Genomic DNA, 12176 nt, shown 5'->3' on the forward strand with positions numbered 1-12176 from the left:
TCGGCCTCAGCAATTTATCGAGGCCCTCAGCAGTGACTTGCCCATAGAAGATCTGAGTTAGTCGTTTATCACTTAGTTTATTGGTGATGGACCAGCCAGGTGCCATCTAAGAATTAAGCCCCCATGAATGTCCACAGGTCTTTGGAACTCCTTGAGAGTTCACACACACAGTGTGACCCAGGGAGCTCATCTTCTCAACTGTGACCCATGTTGAATGGGAACCAGGTGGCCAGGCACATCAACTCTTGTGGGTGATTGTGTCCCCCAAAGATATATGGAAGTCCTGACCCCTGGCTCTTATGCATGTGATCTCATCTAAAAACAGGGCCATTGTCCAGGTAACCAGGTCACAGTGGGTTAGGATTGGCCTTGACTCAACCGACCAATGTCCCTATAAGAAGAGAAGACACAGGGAAACCACCACGTGACACGCAGGCAGAGGCTGCAGAGACGCATTTACAAGCCACGGAGCCACCGGGAAGCAGGAACTGGCAGGGACAGACACCCTGCCAACGGCCTCAGAAGGAACGCCTCCACCTACCACAGATCTCAGACTTCCAGCCTCCAGCACTGGAGAAGAATGATTCTGTCATTTCAAGCCAGCTGCTCTGTGCACTCTGCTGCAGCAGGGCTGGCATGCAGACACACCAGGTAAACAGGATTCCTCCCTCCAGCTGCAGGCTCACTGGAACACAAGCCAACTCTCTTAACAATGCAAGTGCTGACCCCACATGGATGCAGGGGCTGTCCCACATCCACCAGCACCCCCCATGGATCCTGTTGGCAGAAGGCCAGCACTCATAAGCACACTTAATGTGAATCATGGGTAATTAGCACCAAAGAAGATGCATCCAATCACTCAGAAGACCCCCACCCCCACCAGGCCTCTGCTGTGTGTGGGCAGCACTGAAGGCATTGAGGAGGTAGGCAGCCGAATGCACAGCCCTCACAGAGGTCACATTCCAGCAGTGGAGGACAACCGATGACCAAACAGAGTAGCAAAATACCTGGATATTATCGGGTGGTGAGAAGGGTGTGGATAAAACAGCAGGGACAAGAAGTGTTGGGGTACAGATGGGATTGCACTGTTGCATGCAGGGAGGGGTCAGAGTCAGGCTCGTGAGAAGACATGGCTGCATAAAGAATCTGAACCAGATGAGGGCCCCACCCATGGGTGCTGATGGCAAGTTGTTCAGGCAAAGAACACAGCAGGTGCAAAGGCCCTGATTCTGCCTCATGAGAATCACTGTGGTTGCTGTTCTGACACCAGAGTGTAGAGACAGAGGGAAGAAGGAGGGGATTCGCGGGGGGAGATTACTACAGTAATCAGGTCAGGTGACTTGGTGAGATGGAAGTGGCATTTCCCCGTGATGGCAGATTACATATGGTGGTTATCTGGGTTCACATAAAGACATTTGCAAGTTATCCATAGGAATTGCAAGAATAGGCAAAATAATTATATTTTTTTGAAATAGGCTCTTTCCAATTTCAAGGAGTTATAAACCCATATGACTCTCTTGAAATAATAAAATCACAAAGTGAGAGAACAGATCAGTGGTGGCCCAGGGCTGGGGTGGAGGAAGGGAGGAGAACGTGGCTATGGAGGGGCATCAGGAAGAGTCCCTCTGCTGGAACTCTCCTGGTCCTGGCTGTGGTGGTGGTCACACAACCTCCACGTGGGACCAAGTCACACACACACACACACACACACACACACACACACACCTGTGCAGAAAAGAGAGCGTGGAGAACTGGGGAAGGCCAGAGGATGGAACCAACACCAGCTTGGCTTGTATCATGGTTTGGCTGTGAGGTGTCCCCCAAAAGTTCACACGTGAGCCAGCGCAGGGAGGTTCAGAGGAGAGACCATTGGGTTGTTAGAGTCCTAACACAAAAAAATCAGTGAATTACTCCCTGGATAGGGATTAACTCAGGGTAACTGATGTGGTGGGGTGTGGCTGGAGGAGGTGGGAACTGGGGCGTGGCTTTGGGTATATATCTGCATCTGGAGACTGGAGTCTCTCTCCGCTTCCAGATCACCATGGGAGCTGCTTCCCTCTGCCACACTCTCCTGCCATGATGCTAAGTCTCACCTTGAGCCCTGCAGAATGGAGCCGGCCTTCCATGGACTGAGACCTCTGAAACCATGAGCCCTCAAATAAACTCTTCCTCCTCCACAATTGTGCTGGTTGGATCCTTTAATCACAGCAGCAAAATAGCTGACTGAGACAGCTTGGGATATTGTACTACACCGAGGCCAGACGGTGCCTTTGGGGGAACTGGGTGCAGGGTCCTAGGGACCTTGGCATGCTTCCTCAGCTGCACAGGATGCCACAACTACTCTCAAACACAGTTTTTTTAAAAACAGACTTCAAAACCTACAGCGAAGCCCAGAGCCCTGACCTCAGCCTGCAGGGAACGGGCGCCCCACATCGGCAGAACGAGGCTGCTTGACAATAACGCAGCCACCTGCCTTCCCAGAGAAAGTCACCCCATGCTGCTGTCCCCTGAGTGCGGAGTCCTCACCGGCACATGCCCAAGCATGCCCAAATCTCCTTCTCTGCAGGCGATTTGATTTTATAAAATATTCCCAGGAGGTGGCTTCCTTGAGAGTCTGCGGCCATGGCAGCTGTGCCCATCATTGCCCCAAGAACCCATCTGCCCCAGGGAGGGCAAATGTCACACAGCTTTTGTCAAAAGCAGCCCCACCAGGTTCCTCCGAGTGCAGCTCACAGTGAGCGGCTGCCTGCCCCTGCCCGGCTGGGGGGCTTTCCCGAACATCAGGGACACCACACCTGACAGCTGGCCCCCATCCACATCTGCTGCCCTGGCCAGCTCTGTGAATTTCAGCCAGGGGGACTGTCTGTGAGACGTCATCTCCAGACAAACATGGTGTCATCACAGATCAGCAGCTGTCACTGCACAACCTTCTCAGGTGTTTATCGCAACACTGAGGAGCTCCAGCCTCAGGCTCGGCACACGAGGGACCCCGAGCCACACTTGGTCAGGGGCCCACATGCTCAGACTAAAGAGATTATAACCGTTGGTTTCCTCTTTGGCCCAACTCCTGAGTGACTCGCACAGGGTCTTCCCTTGGAATCCACACTGAATTCTGCCCACAGCCCCGGCCCTGAGGCCAATGTACTCCATGTCCCAGGAGCCTGCCTTACCTATTCACCCACCAGACTGCCCAAATGTGATGCCAGGACCCTTTCCAGTGTGGGGTCCTTCTAGAATATGTGAGCCATTTCAGAAAACACGGCACAAAGAAGATTCTTCAAATGAGGTTGGACTGAAGGCCCAGACAGTAGGAGCTGACCTCTGATCTAGATTGAAAGGAAGAAGACCCCAAACCCAAAATAAGTAAGAAAATATAAAATAAGCCCGAGACATAGCGGACACGGCACAGTGGCCCCTTCAGCAGTGCCCAGCCCTCCTCCCCGAGGCTGCCCACACCACCCCACTGAACCAGGGGCATGCAGTACTGCAGACCCTCCTTCAGTGACCAACACTGGATTAAGGTCAAACTCCAGGACCTTCCTGATCTGGTTGCTGTCCACCCCCTTACCCTGACTGTCACCTGACCCCACACCACCCTGCAAGAGCCACGCTGAACGCTCACAGTACCCCACACACGTCTTCATGTGTCCAGAGACGTCCTTCCTGCCTTCCTTCTCTAACTAATGCCCGTGCCCTCTCCAAGACCCAGCTCAGCACAGTGTCCTGACCTTCCAGTTGACTCAAGTTCATCTGTTCTAATGGCATCCCCTGTCCTGGGCTCCACACACCCTCTGCCCCATCTGCGTGCTGTGTCTTTTGACTTTGTAGCCCTTTGTCTGAGGTGTACCAACACTGGCCGACTGACAGAACGCATGTCCTCCCAACGGAGACTCCCTCAGAATTAGAGGGCCCTTAGTAATATCTAGGTCACTCCTCTCATTTCACAGATGGTCAAACTGAGGCCTGAAGACTTATGACCTGCCAAAGTCACAAGGCACAAATCAGTCCTAAAAAACTGGACAAAGGGGTACAACACCAGAAAACTGCCCCTAAAAATCAAATCCTAGCATTTAAAGGACACATTCTTCTTACAACTTCAAAACATAATATCATTCGTCTTAGCCTCACCACCACTGAGAGGGAGGGACCTGTAGACCTTATAGGTCAGCAACTAACATTTCATTGATCCTTGACTCCAATCCTGCCCAGGAAACAAATGTGAATGTCTTAGCACAAAATGTGACTTCAAGGAACCATTTCATTTAAATACAGTCCTGACAGGTTCCCAGCTGTGGTCTCCCTCCTAAGGGTGGAGCATTCACAGACAGCCACTGTGTTAAACCGCAAAGAAATTATGCAATGGCTTAGGCACAGGATGCTGGCCTTAAGGAGCTGACAGGGACAGTTTCATGCAAACCAGGCTCCCCACAAGGAGGACCTTGTTCATAGCTACACCCCAAATCTGTTTTGTAGCATGGACAGGTCCACTGCCACTTCATCTTCAGGTAAGCCCTACACGGTTCAACACTTCTGTGTGTGGCAGAATCACCTCTCAACAGCTGGCAGCGATGTGAGGAGGGCAGACAGAGAAGGGTGCTTTCAGCAGATCAGCAACTTAGGGGCTGGTGCCTGGGCTACAGTAGGAAGCAAGGGAAACAGGCAGAAACACGGTCGGCAGGAAGACTGCAGGACTTGGGTTCAGAAGATCACGTTCCAAAGCCCAGGTGGAGCACAAACTAAATGATGAGTTTCAGGAGACCAGTTCACTACTCTGAACTCAGTTCCCATGGGAGAAAAATGAGAATGTCACCAAGTTCACAAGGTGGCTGTGAAAATTAAATAAAATAACATGCCTGGAAAGGTATACTCAAAGCACTTCAATCACCAGTTATTATTAAAAGGAAATATAAATGCACACCTAGGAACTCCTCATAAAAATGAAAATAGAGTTTTTGTAGATCATACTTGATCAGATATGACGATGCAGTAATGGAAACATTTCCACCAGGAATAGGAGAGAGGCCTCAGTAGGAAAATGTGAGTATTTTCTCCTTCCTAATCAACATTAACAGTGCTCAGGGTATTCTGCTACATTTATAAGCGTAGCTGTCTATAGTACATTGCATTGTATACTCTAATTAGAAAAAGCAGAAGAGTTTGCATTATACTCTTTTGGTGCAAAAATAAGCTTTGAGGGTGGAAGGGAGAGAGCAGGGAAAGCGCTTGTCAGGGCGGAGAGGGAGTTCCCCAGCCCCTCCCCCTCCCCACGCCCCTTATTCTTGCCCCATCTCCCAGCTGCTGCAGCTTTGGCCTGTGCCCGCAGAGGCTCCAGCGGTACCCCAACAGTTGCCGGCTGCTGACCCTGGAGTTAGAATTAGACTTCAAATTCCTTTCTTATTAGTGGTTAGTTGAAAACTGCTGATAGACAGTTACGCTGGCTGAGAGTGATTTGTCCTTTCCAAGTTAATATCTGAAGGAAGCTCCAATGAGTGTCAAAATTGCAAAAGGAGCAGGTGGTAAGGGAAGAGCAAAGGTGATAACCAGACGTTTGTCATCTTCTCTCTCCACAGCCACACACACCTCTAAGTAAGGCTTTCCAGCAGGAAGACTGGAGGCGCCCGCGGGAGGTGGAAACGCCTCCGGAAGACCGGGAGCGCCCTCTAAGGGCCGCAGCGCGCAGGCGCCGCCGCCCGCCAGGCCCAGGCAGGACCATGCCAGGTCCCAAATGCAAGGACAGCTTTTAGGAGGAAGAAAAAAAGGAAGCTTGATCACATGCATAACCAAAGCCTCCCTGGTTCCAAATGCTCCCGTGTATGTCTGCTAACGCTGGTAAAAGATGTGGATGAAACAACAGCCACCACCGCACCCCAGCTACCCCATTCTCCCCCCTCCTCCCCAAAAGCACAGCGGTATTCCTCAGTGTGCATCCTAACACGACATTCATGCATTCACAAGTAAACACAGACATGAACTATTCTTTTCTCTCTTTTAATTTTATGCCTTAAATACTCAGCTCTGCATTTTTTAACTGAAATAAAAATTTCTGATAAGAGGTTTAATTATAACCTAAGGCATTCCTAGGTTCCATAGGAACTATTAAAAGACCTCTATTTCTTAATCAGCCAAGGACAATGGGGTCACTCCTGGACCACTTGCTTCTAGGCTCCCATGCCCCTCTCCCTTTGAGGTGGAAGAGTAATGTCCCCAAGGTTGGCTTCCTCCTAGTCCCCAGCGCCAAGGAATGTGGACACACCTAGATACTAGAAAGGGCGGGGAAACAGACTGCTCCCCAATGGTCCCCCAGAGCAACCTGATTTTAGAGTCCTTTATTTTATCCCAGGGAGATGCCTTTTGGAATTCTGACCCCTGAAACTGTAAGATTAAAAAAAAAAAATCTGTGTTATTTTAAGCCACTAAGCCTAGGGTCATCTGTTACACAGCAATAGGAGACCATTCACTCCACCACTCTCACCCCTTCCCCTCCTCTTTTCAGGGAAAAGGGCTTTGTGACTGAAGTATGGAGACGAATGATCTTGGTAGGACATAATGAAGATGCTCTGGAATCGGCTGGTGATGAATCTCCAGGGACATGAATTGACACTCTGCAATCTTATTACAACCTCTAATTTCACAGTAATGAATTCTGTGCTCGGTGGATGAGAACAGGCCTTCTGTCTGCTTGGCTCCAATGCACAGGACAAAAGGAAAGTGAATGCATTCACTACTTCCTTGCAAAGAGGGCAGGTGTGGAGGGGAAGCCTGGAGAGCTGCAGGCAGGTTGGCCACAGGACAGCTTCTAAGGACTTCTAAAGGCAAAAGGAATCTCCATTCCCTGGGTCTATCCTGGGTCTATGGTGGACCAAGGCCACCAGCGGATCAATGACAGTGCTTAGATTCAAATCCATGCATCTTTATTTTTAAGCTACTTCCCTCTACCCGTGGCTTAAAAGTTTCTTAAAGGTTAATTGTATAACAGTGGCTCAAATTTTTTGGCCTCTAGAGTCCTTTCCACTTTTAAGTTTATGAAAATCCCATAATTTGGATATGAGTTTTTATCTATCTTTATCTACCAATCTATCTTATCTATCCTAAAAATCAAACTTTAAAAAAGTTTAAAATACATGTTGGGCTGGGGATGTGGCTCAGTGATAGCGTCCTTGCCTAACACACAGGAGGCCCTGGGTTCAAATCCCAGGACAACACAAAAATAAAAAATAAAATATGTATCTATTCATTCATTTTTAAATAACAATAATAAATCCTCGCATATTGGCATGAAAATATATTTTCATGAAAAATAACTACACTTTCCAAAAAACGGAAAGAAATCCTGAGAAGAAAAGTGTTGTTTTTATGTTTTGGTAAATCCCTTTAACAGAGATGGCTGGGTCTCTGATCTGCTCATGTATATAATCTATTGCAGGATGCTTTCTGGTTGAAGAAAATCTGGCCTCTCCCAGACATTTAGTTGGAAAAATATTGTATTATAATAGCCTTTTGAGATGATTTTGGAAAATCTTTTATACTAGATTAAAACTCATCAAGGAGAAATTTCTTGGGCCTTTTGTTTTATTTTTGTTTGGAGGAGGTTTTGTTTCGTTTTGCTTTGTTTTGTTTTTCCAGTGCTGGGGATTGACCCAGGGCCTCACACATGCTTAGCAAGTTCTCTAACACTGAGCTATAACCACAGCCCAAGGAGAAGTTCTTAAAGGTTCATTGTGCCCTAGAATCTGAAACAAAGTAAAGAATTTTTACTTTAAAATTCCTTTGGGGCCCAGCCACCCTGGTGGACACCTGTCATCCCAGCTACTTGGGAGGCTGAGGCAGGAGGATCCAAAGTCTGAAACCACTTGGACAACATGGTGAGAACCTGTCTAGGAAGAGAAAAGTCCACTGAGCAAGGGCTGAGGATGTAGGTATGTGGCTCAGTGGCAAATTATTGATTTCCCACCAAACACAAGCCCGTGGGTTCAACCTCCAGCACCAAAAAATAAAATAAAATAAAAAATGAAAAGAAAGAAAAAATTCATTGGGTTATCTTGCACTTTCTTCTATCTATGTAACATTTTGTACCACTATACCTTGATATATTGGCCATTTGGATTTATTGGTACAATTGGTTATATAGATCTTCCAAATGTTAATATGTTTCATAACACAATATTTAAAATTCACAATTCTTTGTGTCACTATTGACATGTGTTCAAGGATAGAGACTTAGTGAAATTATTAATTTTACTGTGCACCAAAGACATTCTTCATTGAAACTGTCATAACTTTTTTGAACTGCAAAGGCCTGAAAACTTCAGTAACTATTAGTGTATTACAGTGTCCCCACCCTGACTCATGGTCAGCACCAGCAGTTTCACCACCAACCTCTTGTCCCTGCAGTGCAAATGTCAACAAGGGGAAAGAGGCAGATGGCATCCTATTATTAATTTTTTTAAATAATGTGCACTTGAGGATTCCCTGACAGGGTCTTTAAGTTATAAAGAAGAAAAAAAAAATCACCCCTAATCACCACAAGATATTCACTATAAATGTGTACACGTATCCATGTGTTCAGAAAATATATCAGATGGCAAGCACCATCAGATTTTATTGTTTCCATAGTAGCCTATTGTAGGAATGGATAGGGGTTGGGGTGGGTGTTGCTTGTCTATTTTATTTTGCTTTTTAATTGACTCCAAATTGCAAGGTATTTTAAGATCTTTAGTGTGTCCTAAAATCACTTCTGTTGTAGGGAAAGTCCCCCTGGAGCTATAATGGTTTGCCACCATCGCTGTGGCCCTGAGTAATTTCCTTACAGAGAATCTGGCCCCAAAGGCAGAGGAGTGGGATTGACATAGCAGCTTGCTGGGGGCATGCATTAATTTCACCAGAGCAAGGGAATTCTGTGTCCACAGCCTTGCTAAGGGTCTGGAACGCAAGTCCAGAGCAGTGACTACAGCTGCATATGGCAAGACAGTCAGCAAGCCTTCCCAAGGGGCCCATGAAAGAAATCGCATGCCCCCTAGTTCCTTCCCCAGCATGGGGAGCTATCTGCAGTTTGCTCTGTTTCTGTCCTTCTGTGATTTGATTTAAATGTGGTCAATATTTATTTTGAAGTGTGCTTGTCCTCTTTTGTCCATTTCTAGTCTGGTCATCACTTCGCTGAACATCCCACGTCAACACAGTGGAGCGAAGTGCCAGCAAGCCTTCCAACTCCAACATTCCACAGCCCCGTGATTTACAGAGCAGAAGGCAAAAGAAGGAACCGCGCACCACTCGGCGGGATCCGGGAGCTCTCACAAACAACCCTGACTTCAGACACACTCAAATGTAATCCACGGGGAGGTGGCAGCAGAATATAAACAGAATAAAGCTGCACTCTCCACATAGCTCCTTCAGCACTGATTCCATTTTCTGAAACAAAAACTCTTTCAACACTCAGAAAGTTTTAACTTAGAAAAACAAAAGCCGCGGGCTGTAGGTGGGGAAGTTGGAAGACTAAAACAGTCTTATTCTGTCAAGTACTGCACAAAATATGCAGTGAATGTGTTCCTAGAGATCACTAGCGAGAAAAAGGACCCTACAGCTGATGCAACCTTTTATGAAAAAGTGGCATGTGGCATCGTAAACTTGAGCCAAGCGATGTGCACTTTTTTCTACCAAAAAGTCACAAAGCTATGTACCCCAACTTTTCTTCCTTTATCTTTGTAGTAAGAAAGCCATGCAGACACCAAATAGCATCCAAAAGCAAGTAGCCCTCATTGGAACAGCATTTGAATTTTTGTGATCCAGCTGGCAGTGAGCAATATCAACAAAATTGTCTTCTTGGGTCTCTACAAACTGATGACATATAAGAGCCACACATTTCAAGTGTGAAAATGCATGCACAGGAGGCAGAAACCAGTACCACCAAAGGCTAGGAATGAAAACCCACCACAGACTTGTCTCTCTGGGTGCAAGAATGCGCTGGCATCTTCTGAGGTGCATTGCTCCCAAAGAAAGCGTGCGTCCTGGCTCTGGCTTGGGGAAGGGTGAGGTTTCCTGGAAGCGACTTTTCCACTTCCCTCTCCCTCCTCTCAAGACAAAGTCTTCTCCCAGCTCCTAAGTTCCCACCGTGGACGGGGGCGCGCGGGACTGCAGCTGCCCACCGCTTGGCTTGGGTAAGAGCGAGGCTGGTCCAAGGAACGCAGAGGCAGCTAGCCTTCCTTCCCCTTGCCCACAGAGGACAGTCCTGCCTCTGTTCTTTGGAGCGGCCCCCTCCAGCTGCCATCCTGCCTGAAGACAGGTGAACTCGAGGAAAGAATGCCCACCTACCGCCCCAGGAAAATTCTGGGCAAAGAAAGACACGACACCCAGAACCCCACCCCACTCCATAACCCCGAGTCACTTTTCCTTTCCTTGGTTTGTCCTTTGCCTGAATTTCCCCGAGCACTTAGACGGCTCTAGTCTCCCGACCCCCAGGCTTTCGACGACAGGGTTAGAAGCAGTCCCCTGGTGCGGATGGTGTTCCGTTGCTCCCTCGCGCGCAGAGCGCTTAGTGCCTGAACTCAGCGCTCCCCGACCCGAGCGATAAGGACGCACAGGTTAGTGACAAAACACACAGCCAGCACAAAGCGGGGCAGGGGTCCCCAGAGCGACAAGTGGGGTGGGCAGAGACGCTGCAAGCAGGGTGCCAAGAGCCTGGGGGCCGGGCCCGGGCGCTGCGCGTACCTGGGGCCGCCTCCGAGGAGCCTACGGGGAGCAGGGCGGCCAGGAGCAGCAGCGCCGCCCAGGACAGCGGGCGCGGCGCGCGCGGGGGAGCCCCGCACTCGAGGGCCATCGAGAGCGTGGGGTGGGCCGGCGGGGGTCGCGGGCGGATGGCCGAGGGGCAATGGCCCAAGTCAGCGGAATATGGAAGCACCGCTGTCGGGTCCCCCTCCGCAGTGCGTCTGGTCTGCGCGCTCTGCCGCTGTGCCCGCCGCGCTCAGCCCCGCGGCGATCGCTCCTGGCCGCGCACAGGCTGCCTGGCTTCGCCACTGAGGCCGCCCGCCGTTGGCCGCGCCTTTTAGCCACGCTCGGGCGCCCCCTGCAGGCGTGCGGGACGGCGGGGGCCAGACCCAGGCGGGCGGGGCGGGCGCCTGAGGGGCCCCGCGCGTCCCGAAAGCTATTTGGCAGTTCTGAAAAGTCGGTGGTCACTGTGTCGGGCAAAGTGGCAAGAGAAGTTTCTGCCCTTTGTCAAACTCTCACTTGCTGGTTTGGGAAGTAGCCCAGCGTATCCAGTCGCTGCTAAGTCTACGAATGCACTTTGCCCCCTTAAATAAACACCTCCAGTTTCAAAGTTGGGAAGCGGGGCCAGAACCCTTCACCTCTATCTGCACGTGACAGTCGTTGCAGCTGTGGTTCTCCGCGCTCTTCCCACTCAGCCGGCGCGCAAGACAGGAGCTTTCTAAAGTCCTTACACTGTTGCTCCTGGCTGTCATTTTCTGGGAGCGCGTGACGCTCCTTGAAAAGGAAGCAGTCGGTTAGTACGCCTTATGATCCAGGCCAAGGACTTAACCGGCCCTGCTTCCTCTCGTTTCTGCAATTTTAACACTATTCTCGGGTCTCTTTTTATCCTGAGCTCCAACCTGGTTTGGGTCAGCTCTGTGCCTGGAAGGGCTGGCAGCGCCCCTGGAGGCGACAACGACTCCTGCGGTAGGAAAGTGTTCCCGCGGGCTGCTGTCCACAGACCAGTTTGCTAGCCGACCTGACCTGGCTGAAACTCTCAGCGCAATGTGGATCAACTCTCCATGGTGACAACCCAAAACTTGACCAGATTTTTATCATTCTGCAGAGAAGAAAAAGTTTGCTAAGTGAATCGTGGACTGATGAAAAAGAGAAACCCAGAATCCCTTTTCTGAAAGGAAACAACAAAAACATTCATGAGACCTGGCTGGTACCTCCTGCCTAATTGCCTAATTGGAGCACCTGGGACAGGCATCAAACTCCTTTCCTCTTCCTTGTTCTTTGTTCACTCATCTTGCAAGCTCTGTGGGTTCCCAGAACTCCTGCAGTTTGCAGACGTTTTAATGTTTAAATACACATTTTCTTCCATTACCCCCTAGTGTTGTAACATTTCCCCCGCTGCCATTTAATGGAGCTATGACTTTTGTCTACCCAGCAGCCTCCCCACCCTGCCCTTCTCTGGGGAATAGCAACCCCTACCC

The 12176-nt window shown here is 49.4% G+C and overlaps 1 protein-coding gene across 2 annotated transcripts in view; it reads right to left on the reverse strand.

Annotated features, from left to right (window-relative positions):
• Positions 1-10937, reverse strand: part of Fndc1 (fibronectin type III domain containing 1) — an 84133-nt gene extending 73196 nt beyond the window's left edge. For both annotated transcript variants that reach the window (XM_076858075.2, XM_076858074.2), the window contains exon 1: positions 10702-10937. In XM_076858075.2, coding sequence (XP_076714190.2) covers positions 10702-10810 — 109 coding nt within the window. In that variant the 5' untranslated portion in view covers positions 10811-10937. The remainder of the gene's footprint in view (positions 1-10701) is intronic.
• Between the last annotated feature and the right edge of the window lie 1239 nt (positions 10938-12176).

The sequence above is a fragment of the Callospermophilus lateralis genome, chromosome 6 (genome assembly GCF_048772815.1).
Source record: "Callospermophilus lateralis isolate mCalLat2 chromosome 6, mCalLat2.hap1, whole genome shotgun sequence".
NCBI classification, from domain to species: domain Eukaryota; kingdom Metazoa; phylum Chordata; class Mammalia; order Rodentia; family Sciuridae; genus Callospermophilus; species Callospermophilus lateralis.